This window comes from Dendrobates tinctorius, unplaced genomic scaffold (genome assembly GCF_039654945.1).
Source record: "Dendrobates tinctorius isolate UK_male_01 unplaced genomic scaffold, ASM3965494v1 ptg000030l, whole genome shotgun sequence".
In the NCBI taxonomy this organism is placed as follows: Eukaryota; Metazoa; Chordata; class Amphibia; order Anura; family Dendrobatidae; genus Dendrobates; species Dendrobates tinctorius.
In genome coordinates this window covers 6,663,939-6,688,576 of record NW_027361698.1, presented here as the reverse complement: position 1 = coordinate 6,688,576, position 24,638 = coordinate 6,663,939, and the positions used below count along the sequence as shown (strand labels likewise).

Below are 24,638 nucleotides of genomic sequence, written 5' to 3'. Positions count from 1 at the left end.
GCTGGGGGCGTGGCCTAAGCTCCACAGAGCTAGGAGCTGCAGGGAAACTCCTAGAAGGGTAATTACAGGACAATGTTACCAAGGAGCATAGACAGAGACATACACCAGATCAAGCCGGGTCAAAGCACGAGATAGCAGGACAGTACCAAAGGGCTTAGACAGAAAGAATAGTCAGGACGTAGCAATAGATCAGAAAACCAGAACAGGTATTAGACGGTACAATAGGGGTAAACTGTAACGGAGTAATGATAGCCAAGCCAGGAGGTCAGAACCAGAAAAGACAATGGTACCAAAAACGAGAGACGGAGTACAGAGTGAAGGAACAAGCCAGGTCATACACGGGAAGCAAACAAACAATGCAGAGTACACGCACACCAGGGGTCAGACACACCAGAATAGCAGTATAACTGACAGAGAATGCCAGTATGGAGTGAGCATAAATACCCCTCCCAGATCCAAAGAGAGGCCGGCAATGTTAACCCTGTCAGAACAGGACATTAACCATGTCCTAACCATGACAATAGGATTGTCAGGTTTCAAAGAAAACGCCCAATCCTGGGGATCGCCGCGCAGCAAAGAGATGACAATCTTAACCTGCTGCGCGGAGTTCCCCGACGAGTTAGGCTTCAAGGCAAAAAATAATTTACAATTATTCTTGAAATTCAAGAATTTAGACCGATCCCCAAAAAACACATCAGGAGTAGGAATCTTTGGTTCAGCAGCATGTGAATGAGCAAGATAGGCGGAAATTCCCCGCACTTCAGCAGCGAGCTGCTCCACACAATCAGACAATTGCTTCATCTCCATTGAGAGAAAAATTCCCACTACGGCCTCAGAGATATAGAGGAAAAAATATGCACCAAAAAAAAAATTCTGAAATATTTTTTTTTCTTTTTTACAATTCCTTCCTGCTATTGAGTACCATAGGATCTGCGGTATGGCTCGTGATTCTGTTATGTTAAGTCACCGAAGGAGGAAAGAACAAAATACTAGCTAAGTCCAGAAAAACCAGAGAGGTTGGCAGCTATCGGATTGCAGACCCCTGAACCTATCCACAACAACTAGCAGTAGCCGTGGGGGGTTCCTATGGTGCCCTAGACCCCTCGATCACAGCCGGAGAACTACATAACCTAAAGACAGAAAGGGAAATCTAAACTGCCCCAGAGCAGACCCCAAAGCAATAGGCAGCCCCCAACATATAATGACGGTGAAGCAAGATGAAAAAACACTCACACAGATAGAAAGATAGGCTGAGCAAATGATGGGGCCCAAGCTAACTATATAGGACAGGATAGAAAAGCTGCTGTCTGCAATCCGCCAAAACCCTCTCAAAAACAAGAGCCAACAGACTGATAGGGAAAAAAGCCCTGAAGACGCTAGGCTTCAAAAAGACTATATCAGTACTCAGGTATTTTCTGAAGACAGAGCAAAAAGGAATTCAGCTCACCCGGCAGGGAAAGGCAGAAATCAGAAAAACAAGGCAAAACAAAACCAAAACACAAATGCAAAAAGCAGAGCAGAAAAACTTAGCTTTTGAAGAGCAGGAATCAGAGTGGTCTCCAAGAATCCCTCAGAGAAATCACCCACAAGGCAGAAGGGCGTCGGCTGCCTTATATCCAGTCAGCAATTCCAGTCATCATCATTCTGCTCAGGTGCTTTGTAATCTGCCTCACTACCTTCCTTCACCAGAAGAGGGAGTTCATCAGACCTCAATGGTGAAGGGGAAAATGAACTCACAACAGACCGCCCCGCCACGTTAACCCCTGGCACACTGCGATCAAACACGATCGCAGTGTATCGGGGGCATAGAAGAGAAGCGCGCAGGGAGGAGACTCCCTCTGTGCTTTCCTGCGACCCCCGGAACAGCGCGATGTGCTGCGTCTCTCAGAGGGTCTCCTCCCTGCAGGGGGCCTGCAGAGAGGCGGCTTCCACAGTGCCTGCTGAGAGCAAGCACGAGGAAGCCTGCAGCAGCGCCTGTCAGATCACTGTCGAAACTGTCAGATCAGCGATCTGACACCTTATAGTGATGTCCCCGCCTGGGACAATATAATAAAGTAGAAAACAAAAAACAAGTGTAAAAATAATTTATAAAAAATCCCCAAATAAATTTAAAAAAAACCCAAAACAATCAATTCTTTTTTTTGTAAATAAAAAAAACGATAAAAATGCATCGCCACGTACGTAACGACACGCCCTATAAAACTGTCCCACTAGTTAACCCCTTCAAAAAAGAGGCAAAAAACAATGCTTTATCATCATACCGCCGAACAAAATGTGCAATAACACGCGATCAAAAAGACGGATATAAATAAACATGGTACCGCTGAAAACGTCATCTTGTCCAGCAAAAAATGAGCTGCCACACAGCGTCATCAGCGAAAATATTAAAAAGTTATAGCTCGCAGAATAAAGCGATGCAAAAATAATTATTATTGTTTTTCCACTGTTTTGGCACATCAGGGGCTTTCCAAATGCGACATGGCGTCCGATCTCAATTCCAGCCAAAAAAAGTCAATTGGCGCTACTTAACTTCCGAGCTCTGCCATGCGCCCAAATAGTCGTTTACCCCCACATATGAGGTATCCGCATACTCAGGACAAATTGCACAATAACTTTTGGGGTCCTGTTACCCTTGGAAAAAAAAATTGGGGGTGAAAAGATCATTTTTGTGAAAAAAATATGATTTTTCAATTGTACGGCTCTACGTTATAAACTTCTGTGAAGCCCTTGGGGGGTTCAAAGTTCTCACCACATATCTAGATAGGTTCCTTGGGGGGTCTAGTTTCCAAAATGGAGTCACTTGTGGAGGTTTTCCACTGTTTAGGCATATTAGGGGCTCTCCAAACGTGACCTGAATTCCAGCCAATTTTGCGTTGAAAAAGTCAAACTGCGTTCCTTCCCTTCTGAGCTCTGCCATGCGCTGAAACAGTGGTTCCCCCCACATATCAGGTATCATCGTACTCAGGACAAATTGCACAATAGCTTTTGCAGTCCAATTTCTCCTGTTACCCTTGGTAAAATAAAAAAAAAATGGACCTGAAGTATTTTTTTTTGTGAAAAAAAGTTAAATGTTCATTTTTTTTAAACATTCAAAAAATTCCTGTGAAGCACCTGAAGGGTTAATAAACTTCTTAAATGTGGTTTTGAGCACCTTGAGGGGTGCAGTTTTTAGAATGGTGTCACTTTTGGGTATTTTCTATCATATAGACCCCTCAAAGTGGCTTCAAATGTGATGTGGTCCCTAAAAATATAATGGTGGTGTAAAAATGAGAGATCGCTGGTCAACTTTTAACCCTTATAACTTCCTAGCAAAAAAAAAATGTTGGTTCCCAAATTGTGCTGATGTAAAGTAAACATGTGGGAAATGTTATTTATTAAGTTTCTTGTGTGCCATATATCTGTGATTTAAGGGCATATAAATTTAAAGTTGGAAAATTGCGAAATTTTCAAAATTTTTGCCAAATTTCCATTTTTTTTCACAAATAAACACAAGTTATATGAATGAAATTTTACCACTAACATGAAGTACAATATGTCACGAGAAAGCAGTGTCAGAATCACCGGGATCCATGGAAGCGTTCCAGAGTTATTACCTCATAAAGGGACAGTGGTCAGAATTGTAAAAATTGGCCCGGTCATGAACGTGCAAACCACCCTTGGGGGTAAAGGGGTTAAAAAAATAAATATCCACGTACACTTTGTTATTTACATTTGTTACTATTTATTTACTTGTAGCTGTAAAACCAAAATCATGTAGCAATTGGTCATCCTGGTGAGCGAAGCTTTGACTTGCAAGCGACTAGTCTTGCATGTGGTCTTACCGCTGATGATTATGATAGTAGAAGGGGGCAATTACAGTTAAGTTTAAGCAAAAAAAGTTACCTCCCAAAAAGACAAAAACAACGCTCATCCTATTTACTTTATAGCTTAAGATGCGAGACTTGAAAAGGTAATGCATGTGGCATAACTGCTGTGTGTTATATTTTTTCAATGGCCCCAATGTATGCCACGTATGTCTCGAAAAAAGTAAAGATATCCAAGTTGTTGAAAAAAATTGTGTTGATGTAAGTATATTTTGGGCTCAATATATTGTAAAGATAAAGCCTGAAGGGTAAAGTGTGCTTAAGGCACCTGGATTGATAAGTATTATCCAGTCCTGGTAATCCTCAATGTAGTATAATCACCTTTGTATTGTCCTCCTACAGGAGTTTTAGTGTATTGCAACTGCCTTGCATGGCGTTGTAATGACTGTTTTTTAATTATATCCTTAGAAAGCTCTAAAGCATATCCAGTATTTTATTGCTTGGGAAATCAATCCCGCATGATTACACATGGACATGAACCAGCACTGTATTAAGTTGTCGTAATACATACATTAAAGGATGAAAATCAGACAAAGGCTTGTCTGTTTGAGTCTGGAGTATTTGTTTGTGATTAAGGAAGCAAGCTTTTCATTGTAATAGTTGGAAGAATGAAAAATAATCAGTATAAATCAAAAGAATCTATAATGGCAATTTTTTTTTATCTTGAGTTCTAATGTTCTTATGCTATGGATGAGTAACTGGTAGAAGTATCAAGTACTGTGGCCATGGTACTGCAAAAAAAAATGTCTGTGTGATTGCAACACTGTGCCCAAAAAATACCCACATGCTCAAAATCAGATTAGTATGTATGTAATAGGGTTATATTAATTAAAATGTAATTACCATAAATACAAAAATGAAATAAGATCTATTCCCATCCAATAATGTTCTGGATGTATTTGGCCGTGTTTCAAAATATTAAATGGGTAAACCCTCAAAGTTGCCTTTTTTTGTAAAATAAGAAAATCAGATAGTACTCACTTATAGGTCCAGTACCTGTTCACCACCACTTCCCTGGCTTCAGTGTTTTTGCTGCAGTGCTGATGCCACATCAACTCTACAGCCAGTCATTGAGCTCAGCAGCTCGTGTTATCTTCCTGGGCTGAACTACTCAACTTAGTGTTTGGCTGCAGTGGTAATGTGAGTTGTCACTGTGACTGTAGCAATGGAGGAGAGCTGATGCTGGACCCAGGGAGGGTGAGTACTATCTGAGGTTTTGTTCTACATGACATGCAATGTTTGGGGTCCACTTTTCTAAAAGTGTAAAACCCCTGAAATTGCCCCTTTACAATTGCTGCTGTCATGTTCTGCATTGAACAATAGTGATAGTGATGATAATGTGCCGAGATGAGAGATGCACTGGTTCTCCATAAAGAGATCAAATGATTAAGAATTCTTACAGGCAATGCCCTAGGGAAGAAAAATATATTAATTAGCTCTCAAAGAGCAAACAAAACTATCTTGCAAGATTCATCTAGGAGAGTTATCCCTGGTCATGTTGCAAGGCTCATTAAAGGGTCAGACATTGACTTGAAAGGTAGATTCCTTTCCTTGGTATACGTCCAAGATAGCTTAATTCGTTCTACAATAAAGCTATTTTAGATACTATGCCTAGGATGTAGTGGTATTGCACTGTTTATTATAGTATTGTTTTATGCCATAAACCCTTAGTAGGTCAGGCATACAATCAGAGCATTCCTGCATGTCATCCTGCATTGAAGGTGTTAGTCAGTGGGATCATGGGTGGACTTACTGCCAATGTAGCTGGTGCAGCTCCACCAGGGCCTCGAGATGAAGGAGGCCTCTTGTAGGGCAGCTAATACTGAGGGCAATCTGGCCCGTTTCTTGGAGTCCAAGCCTCCAGAGGTCTCATGGCCAGATTGCCCTCATCATTCACAGCGGGTAAGGAGCGATCCCTGCAGCTCCTCTGCCTACAGGAGAAAATGGCAAAGAAGATGTAGGGATCCAGAGAGAAAGTTGCCAGTGATGATGCTGTGGGGGAACAGTCAGAGAGGTGAGTGGTGTTTTTTTTTTTTTTTTTTTAACCAATACACTGGGGAGAGCACATTGAAGGGTGGGGTGGGAGAATAATGATAAGGGTGGGGGAGAGTACACTGAGGTGTGGTGGAGGAAAACAATGATGGGGTTGGGGGAGAATAATGATGGGGTTGGGGGAGAACAATGATGGAGTTAGTGGAGAGGTCACTGAGGTGTAGAGTTAGAGAACAATGATGGGGTGGAGGAGAGGACATTGAGGTGTGGTGGGGGAGTGGAGAGAATTCTGAGATGTGGTGGGGAGAGCAGTGATGAAGTTGGGGGAGATCAATAATGGGGGTCATGGAGAGAAGAATGGTGGGGGTGGGGGAGAGGACACGAAGATGTGGGGGAGAGAACAATGATGGGTGTGGTGGAGAGGACAATGATGGAGATGGGGATAGCACAATGAAGGTGGTGGGGAGTGGACAATGTGGAGGGTGGGGAATTTGGATGTGAGTAATAGGGACTTATAATGGACTTATGAACAGGGGGAGTAGGATGTTAGATATGGTTGTAAAATGAATTACGTGGTGGAGGAGGGTGCTAAGTTTCTCCGCCATCTCACAATTCATTACGACTAGAGTTGAGCGACTTTGGTCAGATCGGGTTTCGTGAAACCCGACTGAAACAAAATTTGAGTCGGATGAAACTGGTCCGACTAGGGCAAAAAAAAGTCGGAGTTTCGTCCGAAACCCGACCCAAAAGCAAGTCAATGGGGAATAAAAGTCGGCATTGAGTGGATGAATGTCATTTGCTCAATGCCGACTTTTATTTCCCATTGACTTGCATTGGGGTTGGGTTTTGGACGAAACTCCGACTTTTTTTGCCCTAGTCAGACCAGTTTCATCCGACTCAAATTTTGTTTCATTCGGGTTTCACGAAACCCGATCCGACCAAAGTTGCTCAACTCTAATTACGACACAATCGGGAACTTAAAATTTATTTGGGAGAGGAGGGGGTTAAGGGGCATATGACACCTTATAATGAATTGAAAGATGGGAGAATACTCTGTCAGGGACTTGTAATGAATTGAGAGGAGGCGGAAGATGCTCAGTACCTGATAGTATCTTCTCCCACACCCAGATTCATTACAATGCTATCAAGGACTTTTAATGAATGATGAGGGGACACAGGACAGGGACTAAGGCTATATGCACACGTTCAGGATTTGCAGGAGAAAATTTTGCCTAACTCCTCTGGTTAGTGTGTGCAAACAGCACATGAGAGTCAGTGAGACCTGCTATGGGACTGAGCAGAGATTTGGGCCTAATTAGGTACTGAGGAGATTGAGACCTACACAGTATTAGAAAGCTGAGGAGGAGTGGAGCCTGGTACAACACCATGTGTGGACCTTAAAAATGAGACTGAGATAGGTCCTGGAGCTTAAAACCCTCATAGGAGAGACACAGAAGCACTAAACAATTTCAGACCAGGACTAAGGACTGGTTAGGGTGTGGCATTATTGGTAAAAGAAATTAATGTGTCTACAGGTGGCTCTTCTTCTGCCCAGATATTTCTCTGATGAGAAATACTATGTGCTCTTGTTCCAGTTTATTGTGTTCTATTACTACAGGTAAGATAGGGAAGCATGATGATTAGAGTTTCCTGGAAGGTGTAGAAAGTGACTTGGAAAGCATTCAGGCAATACAGTGGGGAAAAAAGTATTTAGTCAGCCACCAATTGTGCACGTTCTCCCACTTAAAAAGATGAGAGAGGCCTGCAATTGACATCATAGGTAGAACACAACTATGAGAGTCAAAATGAGAAAACAAATCCAGAAAATCACCTGGTCTGATTTGGCAAGATTTATTTTGCAAATTATGGTGGAAAATAAGTATTTGGTCACCTAAAAACATGCAAGATTTCTGGCTGTCAAAGACCTGTAACTTCTTATTTAAGGGGCTCCTCTGAATTTATCATCAGTATAAAAGACACCTGTCCACAACCTCAAACAGTCATACTCCAAACTCCACTATGATCTCCATAGAGCCTGGACCACCATAACATAGACTATTATCAGTAACACTCTACGCCACCAAGGACTCAGATCCTGCAGTGCCAAACGTGTCCCCCTGCTTAAGCCAGTGCATGTCCAGGCCCGTCTGAAATTTGCTAGAGAGCATTTGGATTATCCATAAGAGTATTGGGAGAATGTCATATGATCTGATGAAACCAAAGTAGAACTGTTTGGTAGAAACCAAACTTGTCATGTTTGGAGGAGACAGAATGCTGAGTTGCTTCCAAAGAACACCATACCTACTGTGAGGCATGGGGGTGGCAACATCATGCTTTGGGGCTCTTTCTCTGCAAAGGGACCAGGACGACTGATCCATGTACATGAAAAAATGAATGGGGCCATGTATCGTGAGATTTTGAGTGCAGACCTCCTTCCATCAGCAAGGGCATTGAAGATGAAACGTGAATGGGTCTTTCAGCATAATAATGATCCCAAGCAAACCGCCAGGGCAATGAAGGAGTGGCTTCATAAGAAGCATATGAAGGTCCTGGAGTGGCCTAGCCAGTCTCCAGATCTCAACCCCATAGAAAATCTTTGGAGGGATTTGAAAGACCGTGTTGCCCAGCAACAGGCCCAAAATATCACTGCTCTAGAGGAGATCTGCATGGAGGAATGGGCCAACATACCACCAACAGTATGTTCGAACTTTGTGAAGACTTACAGAAAACGTTTGACCTTTGTCATTGGCAACAAAGGATATATAACATTATATTTAGATGAGCTTTTGTTAATGACCAAATACTTATTTTCTACCATAATATGCAAAATAAATCTTACCAAATCAGATAAGGTGATTTTCTGGATTTGTGTTCTCACTTTGACTCTCATAGTTGTGGGTTACCTATGATGTCAATTACAGGCCTCTCTCACCATTTTAAGTGGGAGAACTTGCACAATTTGTGGCTGATTGAATACTTTTTTTCCCCACTGTATTGGAGCGTTTAACATAAGACATAATGAGCAAATGATGATATCTTAAAAACTCTGAATGACTGATGCTCCTGGTTGAGGTTTTCGTGCCAACATAAGCAGTGACTATTCAGAATGTGATGCCCAACAGGTTCTGTTCCTCTTAGCAATACCTTGTTTGCCTCCCTCTGAAGGTGGCAGATCTAGACTGAGCTCTCACTACCATTGGGGTGGTAGCTCAGGTTGGAGCTCAAAACAAGACTGGCTCTATACCCAACCCTCCCTGGTTCCCAACCATTCTGGTCAGGATGGATGGGAAAAGGTATTTAATGGTGGCCCTTTTTCCCTGGGACAGGGCTTGTGATGGACCACATCCTTGTGCACAGTTTGTGTGGCACACTGCACATTTTTTTTTTTTATCTTGGTGGAAGAATGTACAAACAATGAATGGGCTGTAGCTGGAGCTGAATGGAAGGGTATTTGATCTGCATCAACAACTTTGTGTCATATAACAGGTGATGCTGCTATATCTGCATCTCACCCTTCAGTAGATGGCCAATTATTTCTTTTGAAGGTCTAGTAATGTCTGATGTAGTTACTTAGCACCCTCGACTCATGTGATCAACAATAAGCATATCAACAAGACTATAATTATAAAGGCACAAGTCACTATATATCATGCTTTAATGTTCCTTGGCATTAAGGGGTTATGCCCTGGAACAAGCTTCATAAAGCATATTGTGTATTCTATATTGAATACTATGACTCATGTCTTCACTGTCACTGGGGCGGTGATGTCTCCTGTCCTTCAAGGTTTCAGGTGAAGTATTGTATTACCAAAATTAAAAGTACATACAATCTGTATTTCTATCACACCTAAGGATGAGAAGTGCTAGACATCTATTGCAATTGCAAGATTTATTTCCACCTCTACTCAGAAATTCAGGTTCTGGCTTGTGAACTGCATTTAAAGGCGTTTTATAGGACACCGATGTAATTTTGTGTAAAATTGAAGACGCACGCTCGCAGTACATCTTGCAAATTGCTCTTGCCAGCCCAGACTTGTCAAAGACAGAACCCATTTATTGGTTCCCTGAGGTGACTATAAAACACAGTAAGTAATCTGACCCAAGGTTTGCATATGTGTAAGTCACCAGCAATGTGCTCAGCTGTAGGCGAGAGTAGCACTTGGCAAATACTAAACACAAGTATTCCTCCAGGCAACGTCTTACCTTGTACTTATTTCAGCACAAATGAAACCATGCTTAATAATTGCAAATTAAGATAAACTTACATCAGGTATTCTGCAGTTTTTTACTGATGTATATAGATGTGTTAGATTTATTAGGATATATGGGTCTTAGTATGCAAATTATGTATTAATTAGAGGGCTGATTCAGTCTTCTAGTGAAAGTCTGCAGTTACTCTATGTGACTGTAAACTTCTGAATCCTAGCACACACACACTGTCAGGATTCTGGTCACCAGGGTGGTAAACAGTCTAGAAATTCCAGGAGAGTTAAAAAAAAAAAAAAAAAAAAAAGTGCACTATTTGCCTTGTCTGGAAAAAAACATTAAGGCCGCCATGATTTTTTTGAAGCTGGAGAAACTTCTGCAGAATATATTTCCTGTAATTATCATGATTTTACAATTTAGAGTGAATGCAGATAATGTCTTCATGTCAGAATAATTATTTGTAGACATGCATCACTTATAATCAGAATTATTTATTCTGGTTTTCCAATGTGTCCATAAAAAATATCGTCTGTCCGTGATTTTTTGCTATTCTGTCCAGGAAAAAATGTCAATTTAGCAACCCTCGCGGTCGTGTGACCAAATGTATGTGATTTGCTTACTTCCAGCCAATTCTACTAGATATGCTCAACCTTGCTCAATACACTTAGGCACATCTGGTTGGCAATTAAATTTGACCGGCTATATGAAGATCGCATAATTGTGGCCTCGTGACTTCTCACGCTAACTGGCAACTCTGACGTCCTGACGGTGTGCACGCCCTGTAAGGCTTCAAAATACTGCAGACATATAGAGTGAATGCAGACTTTCTTTAGAGGACCAGATAACCCCTTTAATAATTTCATAATGTCTTTATTTAGGTACTGTACTGTTAGGTTATGTTATTACACTTTTTCACCTACAGTAATTACTAAAGTGGTCCTGTCTACAATGCCAGTGACATAGCGTGGGTTGCAAATGCCTGGGCAAGGCAACTATTGTGCTCCTTAGCCCAGTAATGCCTCATTCAAACAGTTAATGCTCCCTGAGTACCACCTTAAAACAAATAGTGCCCACGTTGGAGCAACCGCTGCAAAAAACTAAAGTTTATACTTGCCTAATCCAAGTGACCGAGTCCTCTTCTCCCTTGCTCACAGAAAAGGCGGGCACAGTTGGTGCAATGCAATGATGTCATTGTGCTGCCTGCATTGGGACACCAATGTCTAGTAGGCCTACAGCAGGGTATGGACTACAGAGCGGAGAGTGCTGTGGTCAGAGAGCCTGTGACTTCCACCTCTACGTTATATTGAGGCATGTGCACAGCCCTAGATCTATAAGAGCTTAAAGAACCACTCCGGCGTTTGTTTCCTTCACCTCTAGAGTGGTGCTTTGGTGTCCTCTGCCCTCCATCGTATATTCGCTCTCCGGCATCTTCACTATTTATATGGCACCGATCTGGTCCCGTGGTGCCATCTTGTGAGCACAGCTCTTGAGTGGCTGGAACTCAGAAACTATGTCACAAGCTCTCAATGCAAGTCTATGTGAGCCAGAACAAGGCTCTCATAGACTTACATTGATTAGTGACCTCCAGCTCGCTCCATGGTACACTAGAGCAGCAGGCAGGTCACAAACTGCAGGAGACGAACCTATGCAGCGGCTAAAGCAGATAAATTTTAAGCACCACTCCTGCGGAGAAATAAAAAAATACCACTGGAGTAATGCTTTAATGACATGTCATTCCTCTATTAGTCCTGTTAGAAATGTATGTATGAATACATTGATAACTGGGTGTTACCAGATGGAGTGTCCCTGCACACATTGACTGTCCAGTCAGTGCCATCAGTGTCCGTGTGTTGGGACACACATCTATGATTAAAAAAATATGCCCAGAACTGTTATTTAAACTGGAATGCAAGTAATTAGTAAAGTAGAAATGTTAGCGTTGATGACCGGTCCTTTTGAACAGCTTGGGATTGATGTTTTTCTAATCCTTGATGTTCTCTTGGGAGAACCATATGTTGGGGAACTGTCTATACTGGGATTTATTACTAAACTTAATAATTCAACTTCCATTTATGGTTACTGCATGTTAATCACTTAAACTAAAAATATTATTTGGCAGCTTAGTTTAAAATAATCTGACATTTTAATAAGTGTACTCATAAACAGAAGTATCTAGGGATATGTACACACTGCATCTGTGTGTGCCAGCAGCTTTACCCGACGTATGCCCCCCTTTCACCAGATGGAGCCCAAATGTGTGTTCTACTGGCCAGACTATGCCTTCTTGTACAGAGAATCACAGCAAAATGCATGCAATGCAGTGTATGTTTTTTCTTTACAATCGGTCCCTATGAAGAACTAGGCGCTGAACAGTGGCCATAAGTGATTTTTTTCCCTAGCCTAAAATTATAGTGAAAGCTGAGGAGTCATCCCCCGATACAACACAATGTAAGGGCTGCCCTTGTTCTGATTAAATATATACAGTGTTTAGTTACCGTATATATTAAATATTGGTATATATATTTAAATATTGGTATATATATTTAAATATTGGTATATATATTTAATTACCGCTTATCTTTAAAAAAAAAACAAAAAAAACAACACTTTCAATGTACTTTATTTGAAACTTTTTAATAATTTCACCACCAATAGAGAAGTACTGACTATAATTTACATCACAGCACATATATTAGGTGTAAGTATACTGGTCTGGTATCAGACAATTTTGATGCAATGCGTATTACAATATAGGGCAATAAATATTTATAGGATAGCAGTACGTTCAAATAACTTTTGGGAATAAGCTGTTCTGTGTGGGGGTACATCTGTGTATGAGGAATGACTAATTTTGACCATTACATGACTTTATCCTCCATTTTCCCTTGGCAGTCCTGGGACCCCTTCCCAACATCTACTTTACACGTCTGGTGCAAATCAAGAGAGGGTGTATGGAGCCACAGATAACAATTTTTTTACTTGTTAAAAGTAAAAAAAAGAATATGGAAGAAAGAAAAACACAAAAACTTGAATCCTCTTTCCCCCCATTAAAAATAAAGATTTAAAAAAAAATCAAAATAATACACATATATGGTATCAGCCAATGACCCAGATGTGCGTAAACCATAGGTAACAAAAAGTGTTACTAAAACGTGTGTACAATAAAAGAATCCTTTTATTAAATTATATATTAATAAAAAAAAATTTAATATAAAAAAAGGTGCCTAAAAAGGGGTCGGAATTTGTAAGGTAAATTTAGCCTTGAGGTAAATTGTAAACATTCATAAATTATGCAGGAATACATTATATGGGACATAGGTACATAGTAAAAAAAAAAAAAAAACACTCCGTAACATGCGCGTCGGGGCAGAGGGACCGAAGTGTTTGACCACTTTATATCGCCAATAACTTCAGGTAAAAACATTCTGTCACGTCTTCCTTCCTTTGTTACATCCCACATCTAGAGTACATAACACTGTCTCTGCACATATCTGATTGAGTTTGCAAAACATTATATAATGAAGTTTGCCAGTAATATACTTTAACCCACAGCTACTTCAGATGCACTTACTAAGCACTTCATGTTAACTCCTTGTGGTGCTTGCTAGAAATATACTTTCACCTACTGTTAACTTAGATGCACTTACCAAGCACTTTATATTAACTCCAGTGGCATGAACTGAAAGGAAATTAAAGGACAATACTATCATGATATACATTTGTTCTTAGGATTCCATGCAATAGTTAGTATTGATCACATAGATTTCTTATCATTCACTTGTGTACTCCAGTGTTTAATGAAATGGTTTTTTTTTTACTATGTACCTTTGTACATATAATGTATTCATGTATAATTTATGAATGTTTGCAATTTACCTCAAGCCTAAATTTATCTTACAGCTTCCGGTCCCTCTTTTTCCATCTTTTTCTGCACCTATCTTTATATAAAAAAATATTTATTTAATAATATGTAATTTAATAAAAGGATTCTTTTATTATACACACGTTTTTAGTAACCGTTTTTGTTACCTATGGTTTACTCACACCTGGGTCATTGGTTGTAATCAGTGAATATTAGGAAGTGTTGAATTCATTCTATTATTAGGACATTAAGTTAAAAACTTACATGGTATTGTCATGTCCATAAAAGTCTGACCAACTGAAGCAATAATTAATCCAATCAATAAAATTTCAAATTGCTACAGTTTTGGTTTTTTGGCCACTGCAACGCCACAAAAAAATGCAGCAAGAACCGATCAAAATGTCATATCTATCCCAAAATGGTGTAAATAAAAACGTTGAGTCGCCCCATAGAAAAGCAAGCCATCCCATAGCTCAATCAACCGAAAAATGAAAGTATTACGGGTCTCGGAAGATAGTGACCGGACATCACCTAAGCTGCCATCTTTAACAGTTGGTATGTGGCAATTATGTCATGGGGTGCTGACTAGTCAGATGGAGCTACCCTACCTCTTTTGGACACCTTATACGCCCGCCGTATTAAACTTCCAGGATTAGACGTAACTTGTCCTTCATAATTTATGGCGAAAGCCCCAGTGAGAGGGACAATGGGTGGCACCCACAAGGTCATTGTGATGTACACTATTAGGATGTGTGAACTTACACCTACTTATGACAAGTAGGGTCATTGGGTGTTAAGGGGTTAAAGTGAGTCTCTATACTATGGCATAAAATCAGAGCCTTCTGTTGGAGGTATATACTGGTAATTATTTTTGATGTGTACCTGGTATGAGAGTGCTCATTGTAGTGTAGAAATGACTGGCTTCCCAATATGACTTTATTGAAAGCTACACTATGTTCAGTCATTCACGATTCACATAATAATCAAATCTTTTCAAAATCTTTTTGCCTAAAATGAGCCTTACTTCTATCCGACCGTCTGAAAGAGAAAAAAGAAAGCATCAGGTAACTGTAAGTCAAAGGGACCATTCTTTAATAGCATTGTGCAATTAGAACACTTTGGCTTTTGCAGATAAATTCATCCTCATCCGGAAATTTTGATAGAGTGGCAAGTGAGATAACACTTTTCCTTTTCAAGGTAAAAGCAGATGTATTGGCTTTCACCCAGCAGCAGTCCCATTTAAGGTCAATCCAAAGCTCTGGTACTAGCAAAAACTAGATACAGGACAATGGGCCAGTGACTGGCTGCTAGAGAGACTGTGATCTAATATGTATAATCAGCTTTTATTTCCTGCTTCTGCGTACTTCACAATAAAGATAGTGAAACTTTATTTTGCAGAACGAGCCACTCTGTTCACTCTGCAGAATACATTAGGGATGTTAAAGGGGTTGTACCAAGTTAAGATGTAATCCCTTTTCCAATAGTTTGAGGATAACATCTTGAGAACCAGGAATAGCAAGTGCAGCTTTCGGTTGGTCTTCATCACTCTGATTCAGCATGAATGGATCGGAGGAGCGCATGGTCGACCAATGCCCCACTCACATGGGACTTTTCAGAGACCCTGTTCTCGGAAACGATTGGGGTCCCAGCACTCAGACTCACAGCGATCGGGAATTTATGCGAAACGCGCGTCGGGGCAGAGTGACACAGTTCATGTGGCATAGCAGCGGTCCACTCAGGTAATTATATTATTTCTACCAGCTTATATGTATCCTAAAACCCGCACTTTACCTTATGACCACTGATAGGTCGAAGTGTTATTAGTGTAGATACAGCGGTTTTTTATTAGGAATTTCACTGGGCATTTATTAATGTGTATTGGTTCCTGGCTGGACCAATTTGGATTTTTTTGAGGCACAATTCAGATGCTTAAACATTGTTGTAAGGCACTGATATTTAATGGTGTGTATTAATTGATATAAACTATATAGCATCTAGATGTAATCCTGCTGCTAAGTGGCATCACATGGGATGGTATAAATTCCCTCTCGCTCTTCTGTTTGTATTTGCACCTTTCTGGTTATTTTTAAATGAAGTATCAATAAAATCTTTTTTTAATCTTCATGGTATTTCACTTCATTTTTTCCTATACACCAATAGGGGTGAATTAAAAGTGCATGGCTTGGTATTATTGTGAAGTACCTAACGGTTATATTTGGGACTTAAAATTGTGAATTAAAGCTTTACCATCAGTAAGCTCTATGGCCATTAATGAAGCATTTCTGTAGTTTTAAGGGTTAACACATAATATAGCGCATGCACTGTTTTTATTTCAGGTCAAGTTCCATTTTTGGAACAACTTGTGTTAGTTGAATAGGTACATTGGATATAAAAAGGCTACACCCCTCTGTTAAAATGACAGGATTTTGTCATGAAAAAAATCATACTAACAAGAATAATTTCAGATCTTTTTCCACCTATATTGTCACTCATAATCTGTACAAATCCTTTGACAAGTAAACCAAAATCATTTTGAAGAGATAATAAAAATAGTAAAACTAAAATGAAGTGGTTGCACAAGTGTTAACATCGTCTTATAATTGTGGATATGGTTTTGTTCAGAATTAGCCAATTATATTTAAACTCATGATAAATAATAGACAGTAGATATTTTCATAGCTGCATTTTTTCAGTCAAACCCATCGTCCTTGAACAGCTCAAGACACAACAAGGGTACAAAAAAGTTCCAAGGCATTAGATAAACCATGGAACACTATGAAGATTCTCATCGAGAAATGGCATTTGTCATAACAGTGACATTACCTACAACTGTATGACACTCAAAAATTAGTGGGAAAAAAAAAATTAGTTCAGGGGACAGGACCTGTGACGTACTTATACGTCATAGGTCATGAAGGGGTTAAATCAGCTGCAAAGATTTCTAGTAAGTAGAATCATAGAATTTTAGAGTTGGAAGGGACCTTCATGGTCATCATGTTCATCCCCCTTCTCAATGCTGCATTCGCTAAACCATCTCAAACAGATGTCTGTCCAGACTCTGTTTTGAAGACTTCCATTGAAGGAGAACTCACCACCTCTCGTGGCAGCCTGTTCACTCATTGATCACCCTCTCTGTAAAAAAAAATAAAAACTATATCTAATCTGTATCTTCTCCTTTCCAGTTTCATGCTATTGATTCTCGTGTTGCCATGTCTAATTGATAATAATGATGATCCCTCTACAGTGTGACATTCCTTCAGATATTTGTGGACAGCTATTAAGTCGTCTCTTAGCCTTTTTTTTTTTTCAAACTACACATTCCCAGATCCTTTAACCATTCCTTGTAGGACAAACTTTGCAGTCCACTCACCATCCTGGTAGCTCTTCTCAGAACTTGCTCCAGTTTTCAATGTCTTTTTTTAAAATGTAGTGCCCATAACTGGACACAGTTTTCCTAGAGGAGGAGGAGGGTAGGGGGGTAATTATTTCACATGATCTAGACTCTTTGCTTCTCAATATTTCCTAGAACCATGTTTGCCTTTTTTGCTGCATCACACTGTTGACATTTGTGCAATATATGATCCCTTTGTATGCCCAAGTCTTTTTCATACGTGCTGTTGCTTAGTTCTATTTCTCCCATTCTGTGGATGAATTTTTGTTTTTATTGGCCAGATGAAGAATCTTGCATTTTTCCCTGTTAAACACCATTCTATTAGTCGCTGCCCATTGTTCAAGCTTATCTAGATCCTTCTGAATCCCTTCTCTTTTTTCTCTAGTGTTAGCTATCCCTCATAGCTTTGCACCATCTGCAAATTTGATTAGTTTACCTTCAATTCCCTTATCTAGATCATTTATAAAAATGTAGAACAATACTGGGGCCAAGACACTGGTCGTGTACTGCATGTGAGAACAATCTCTCATATTCTTCATTCGTTTGGCCTGTTGGATAAAGTGACAAGACAAAAGCCTTTTCTTACAAAGAAAAACATCCAAGCCCAGCAATGTTTTGTCAAAACCCACATCAAGTCAGCCAAAGGCATGTTGTTATGTTATAATCTGTTTTTCACCAGCTGGAACTGAGGCTTTAGTCAAGGTGGAGGGAATAATGAACCATTCTAAATATCAGTGAATTTTGCATCAAAACTTTCAAGCTTTTGCTAAAAAGCTGAAGATGAAAAAGGGTTTCACCTTTTTCAGCACGACAACGTCCCTAAGCATATCTCCAAATCAACCAAAGAATATCAAAGTTCTGAATTGCCCAGACCGGAATCCAAAATGAAAATCTGTGGGATGACCTTAAGGGTATGTGCACACGTTGCAGAATCTGCTGCGGATCCGCAGCGGATTTGACCTTGCGGATCTGCAGCAGTTTCTTCTGCGTTGTACAGTACCATTTTAGTCAATCTAAAATAGAAAATGCGGTGCAGCATGTCAATTCTTTGTGCGGATTCCGCAGCGGTTTGGCACCTGCTCCATGACAGGTGTCAAACCACAAGGGAAAACCGCTGGCTAATCCGCAGATAAAGCGCATGTCATTGGACCTGCGGATTTACCTGCAGATTTTGACAAATCTGCGTGGGAAAATCCGCAGCAGAATCCGCAATGTCTGCACACACCCTAAAAGGGCACTGTACACAGAAGATGCCTTTGTAATCTGAAAGTGCTAAGAAGGGTGGGCGAAGATTGCCAAATCAAAATGTACCATGCTGATAGACTCCTACCCAAAAAGACTGAATGCTGTCATAAATTCAAAGGGTACTTGGAAAAAGATTTAGTTTATGGGTATGTGCACACGATCAGGAATGACTGTGTTTGTACAGGATTTGACACAGGTGAAATCTGCACCAAATCTGCATCTTAGGTCATTGGCAAGTCACCTGCATTTTCGATGCGTTTTTTACAAGCGTTTTTGATGCGTTTTTTCCGCATGCATTTTGATGCTTTTTTTCATTGCATGCATTTTTTTGTCACTTGAAATAAAGCTAATTGAAAGTGGCTTCTGGGAAGGAACAAATGCAGATATATTCCCACGGTCAGCAAACGCTGCGGGTTGGATGCTGTATACATCCGTAGCGTCCAGCTGTTACAGCATAGTGGATGGGATTTCAAGAAATCCCATGCCCACTATGTGTGCACCGATACCCGCGGCTCACCTGCAGAGACGGACATGCGGCTCGTCTTTCCAGACTGAAGCATGTCAATTTATGTAGTGGAGACGCTCAGTCTCCGATGCATAAATTACCTATAGACTTTCATTAGATGCGGTAAAATCGCATTATCTTCCTAGTCACATGCGTATTAAGTGCGGGAACGCAGCTTACTATGTATTAATTTAAATAATGGTGGATCATGTGACACAGCCGAAAGTGCATGACACAGGAAGTGGAGAAATGCACAGAAAGAGGTCCCCTCCTTTTTTAATAAATAATAATTTAAAAAAAAAATAGCATAGGTCCACCTATATTTGTTAACCAGCCAGAGTAAAGCAGACTATTGGGGCTGGTATTTCAGGCTGGTAAGGATCCAATATCCATGAACCTTATCAGCCTGATAATACCAGGCAGCAGCAGTCTGCTTACCTTGGATGGTTAGCAAAAAATAGTGGGATCCCCTCCAAAAGAAAATAGCGTGGGGTCCCCCTATTTTTGTTAACCAGCCAAGGAAAAAGCAGACCGCTGCGGCCTGGTATTTTCAGGCTGGCGACACCCATGGATTTTGGCCCTCACCAGCCTAAAAATAGCAGCCTGCAGCCACCCCACAATTGGCACATCTAAATATACTCCAATTGTGGCACTTTACCAGGCTCTTCCCACTTGCCCTGTAGTGGTGGCAAGTGGGGTAAAATTTGTGGAGTTGATGTCACCTTTGTATTGTCAGGTGACATCAAGTCCACGGCTTAGTAATGAAGAAGTGTCTATAAGACACCTATCCATTACTAATCCTATAGTTATATGGTAAATAAAGACACAGCCGGAATAAAGTCCTTTAATTTAAATAATGACACAGACTCCTTTAATAGATCTTAACTAAACCATACATCATGCATCCCCTATTCCATCGACGCCCTCGATCTCCTGTATGAGAAATAAAATAGAAAAACAACATTATTCTTACCTGTCCGCCGAGAAGATATACATACTGTCCCACGGCGAGTCCAGCTCTGCTACATCTGTATGCCTTTGGCTGACCGGTGGCATTATGCCACCACTCAGCCTGACATCCAGAAACAGCAGCGCTTGAAGATGATCACCGGAGATAACTCGGTCCCCGGCAGTCACATGCACTGCAGTTCTCACAATCAGCTGATCATGAAAACTTGGCTAGTGATCAGAGATAACCCCTTCCCCGGCGGTCACGTGCACGGCAGTGTATTTGTACTTCTGGCTGAAACAAGATACAACATTATTTAAATCAGTTCACATGCGTAGTAAGCTGCTTTCCCTCACTTAATGTGACTGCGTCTCCGCTACATAATTGGCCATGCTGCAGTCTGGAAATACGTGACGCATGTGCGTCTCCACAAGTAAGCCGGAGGCATCTGTGCACGCATAGTGGACACGGGATTTCTTGATATCCGATCCACTATGCTGTAACATCTGGACGCTGCAGGTTGGACATTGTGGATGTGTGGAGCGTCCAACCCGCACCATTTACTGACCGTGAGAACATACCCTAAGGGTGTGGATATTTTTGCAGCCACAGTATTTTTTATTTCGTTCATTTTATTTCACACTCAAAATTGTTTCAGTTTTGAGGAGAATTTCTTTTTTTTTTTTTTTTTGTATGATTTTTTTACATGACAAAAAACACTATCATTTTAACAGGGGTGTGTAGACTTTTTTATATCCACTGTAAATGCACAACAAGCTTTTAAGCATTCTTCTATCACAACCAGTTTTGCTGCCGAAGCGCTTAAAAAACTTTAGGCTGTTTAAGCGAAGCCTGCATTTTGGTATAAGCTGCTGCTGCAGAAAAACGTCAGGGAACTTGGTTTGCAAATTGCCTCTTCAGGGAGGAAGGAGAACTTGATCTCTATAGGGCCACCTTTTGGAAGCAGCAATCCTACAAGTCATTATAGACCCTTTAATGAGTCTTGCAATATGACTTAGGATAGAAGCCAAATCAGAATCTCAATTTGCAGGCAAGGTGTTTCGGGCTATTGCCCCTCATCAGTGCTAATAATGAGAACTAATCTGGCTAGGTGAGAGGCTCTGGACTGAAGTCTAAGGGGTAACATTTCTACTTATGGAGAGTGACAGGAGGCTTTTTCGCCGTACATTGCTCCTCTGGGAAACTTAATATTTAAATTGCCTCTTCAGATTGGTAGAGGACTTGAACTCTATTTGGTTGTGATTTTTACTGCATACAAGGGATGCAATGTGTTACACAGGATGTATCTGTAGGGGTTGTATAGGTAGGAGTTGCAGCCAGACTCTGGAGTATGAGGCGGCCAAAGTAAACCATTTCTCCAATATGAGATTTGTCTTATTAAAGCCGTTCAGTGAGTTTCATGTTATGACACTTTGCTAAACACGTGCCGTACGTCCATACTAAGATATGCGGCACATAGGTCATGTTACAGGTATACACAAATCTAATGCACCTAACATTTTTCTTTTTAGTAAACCTTTTTTCAATACCCACGACAGATTTACTCATTGTTGTAATTAAAATTGTAAAGATGTGTATTTCCCGCAGGTATTTTCTTCCATTTTCCCTAACTCTCCTATGTCACAGCTTTAATCGAGGACATATACCAGGTAGCATTAGTATGCCATTTGGCTCGGCATTCTCTGCTGATGGTGACTTGGTGCCAGGTCCTGCCAGTGCCACGCTTCAAAGTTTCAGAGGCAAAGTGATTGTGTCTGTTGGACATGTGACAACAAATGCAGCAGAGGTAAGTCTGAATACGTCCATAAAGAGGACTTGACACCAGGTCAAAAGTGGCCAGTGTTTGCTCTCATTTTAATCTTGTTGCTCCCCTCAGTATTCTATTTTTTTTTCTTTAAATAGGCCGCACAGTCCTTGACATATGGACTTTTTTATTCAAAGCAGAACAGCCAATAGTCATGCCCCCAGAGAATCCTGTGATGCATGCCCCCTTGGTTAAAACCATGAATAATAACACAAAATGACCCATGTCTCTGGATGGAATCATATGAATGATTTAAAAAAAATATACAAAAATTAGTGGGAATTAAAAAAAAAAAAAAAAAAGAAAATAAAACTGTCCAGTTATGACCTGGTGAGAAGTCTTCTTTAAATAGATTCTTTAGTAATTAAAGTGTATTGTATATTATGTGTAATATGATAACGTGTATTGTAAGGCAGTATGAAAAATTGGAAACTGAGAAAATGTGTGTCTGTTAAAACTCTGTGATTGTGGTATGGCAGAAAAATCCGCTAAAGACAATAAATCAATAATATCAAATTTCCTTTCATTACATTGGAGCCCTAAAATGTATATTAGGGTGTCATCTAAGGTTGTCACCATATCACTTTTTTTTTTTTCCAAGGATTTTTGTGGCATCTCTAGAATCACATGTGGCTGATTCTAATCCACTGGAGCACCTAGTATGAATGTATGTGCATATGTCACCCAAAAATCACAGTATGCACAATTTGCCTCTGATGATTGCATGGCACTTGCCCTTTTGACCGCATTTGTACAACATCAAATGTGGTCTGATTTTCTAGGACATACTGAATGGAGAAAATGGAGATTTTTTTTTTATTCTCCACATACAAGAAAACCGGATCACACTCTAACCGAACCGATTTTCTCAGATGATCAGGGTCACACGAGGTGCAATTATGCTGATCTTACTCTGATTAAGGTATTATCCAATTTTCTTAGATGTGGAGAACAAAAAAAATCTCCATTCAGTCTGTACATGAAAATCAGATCCAATATTTTGTATGATTTGGCGAGCACCATCTGATCGGAGGCAAATCTTGCATGCTACAATTTTTTCCTCAGACCGCTCAGAGCCCTAACAGTGTAATTGGGATCCTCCAGCCAAAAAAACAGGCACATACTGCCAGTAAAAATGCAAATATCCAGGATGTATTGTGCAAAAAAGAAACCGTAACTGAAACAGGCTTTCTTTAGCAACAAAACAGAAAATAGACATTCTTGATGTCAGACTTTGTCACTTTGTCCATAAATTAGTGTTTTTGACCACACTTTACAGTGTCTGTTCAAAAATAGTCCTTCACTTTTCACAGTGATATCTTTCAACCTTTTACTGCCAAGATGAATTTCTACTCTCAGTGCAGCAGATACAGAGCTCACTGCCTTCTGGTATCTTTTAATCAATCATACCCACCTACAGCTTTTGGTCAGGTACATAAGATATGGGAGTGACCTAACTCTTCAGTCACTCCTAAAACCTGGAATGAAATTCTAAATAAATAATTACTGTAAGTGAAATACCATAACTGATCATAATATTTACAGGATTTGCATCATAAAGGCAACCAGCGTCTCTGATACATACCTCCCATCCACCATTTTAATTCCTGTGATAATTGATAACAGGTACCCTTATGCTATGACCCGTGTTCATATATATTATACATACAAACACAATTAATGAGTATATAAACTCCATTATAGCTACAAACATACACAGTGTGATCAAAATTGTACTAGCTCACCTTCCAAAAGCAAGGCAACTTTATCTTTATGTGCATAGGCCTCAAATGAACTGGAGAAGAGTAGAATCCAGCTACACTTTGCTTTTTTTACACTTCCATGGTGTCCTTGGCATGTACTTTAATCATTTGGATAAATGTTTACCCAGTTTTGGAGAAAGACCTAAATCACCTGCACCAAAGCAAAATGTACAAAGTGGTTGAGATTTTCTAGTGTCATTCTCGCTGTGAATGCTTCCACAGAACTTTCACATTACGTACCAGTCATCGGTATACCTAATATAAGGTAACCCCCATCCTTCCTGTGTTATGACAGGATAATTACATTATGTATGACATAGGATGTGTTATGTGAAGCCTTGGGTGTACCAAACCATGGACAGCATCCGGCAGGCACAGGATAGCTCTGCATCAGCCTAGATGTTTTCATGTTCAGTCAATAGCTGACAGCGGCTAATGTGGTTTAATTCTGAGTGATGTCAGCGTGAAGGAATTTTTCAAGGAGCCTTCAGGTATTCAGTGGCTCAGGTATTCAGTTTGTGTTCATAACATGTAGTTAAGCATTACAGTTCTAATCCTCCACTTTGCCGTGTTTCTGGAATATTTTCTTGTCAGAATAAAATGGGCCATAAACAGTCGTACTAATTATATTAGAAACCTACCCTTGTTATTTCTGATCATTATCTCAGTAGTTATGTAGGTACCATTTTTATTTATTATTTTATTAGCATTATATATATATATACTAGATGGAGGCCCGATGCTATCGCATCAGGAGGGCGGTAATGTCACGATGGGGGCAAGCTTTGCAGCGTTGAGAATCTCCCCCCATGTGCTCACCCACCTTTCCACTCTCTCTTTCCCCATGTTCTGACTTCTCCCGTCTGTGCTCTCTTCTTTGACCTGTCTACCCCATGTGCTACCCCCCTTGTCTGCTGTCTCTCTCCTTCCTGTGCTGTGTTCTCCCCTCATGTGCTGTCCCGTTTGAGCTGTCTCCCCCCTGTGCTCTGTCTCTCTCACCCCTGTGTCTGACTGTGTACAGAACATACCACAACTCC

The 24,638-nt window shown here is 40.3% G+C and overlaps 1 protein-coding gene across 4 annotated transcripts in view; it reads left to right on the top strand.

The window, feature by feature from the left end:
* Positions 1–24,638, top strand: part of TBCK (TBC1 domain containing kinase) — a 536,201-nt gene that overhangs the window by 479,553 nt on the left and 32,010 nt on the right. For all 4 annotated transcript variants that reach the window (XM_073571832.1, XM_073571833.1, XM_073571835.1 and 1 more), the window contains one exon: positions 21,661–21,820. In XM_073571832.1, coding sequence (XP_073427933.1) covers positions 21,661–21,820 — 160 coding nt within the window. The remainder of the gene's footprint in view (positions 1–21,660; positions 21,821–24,638) is intronic.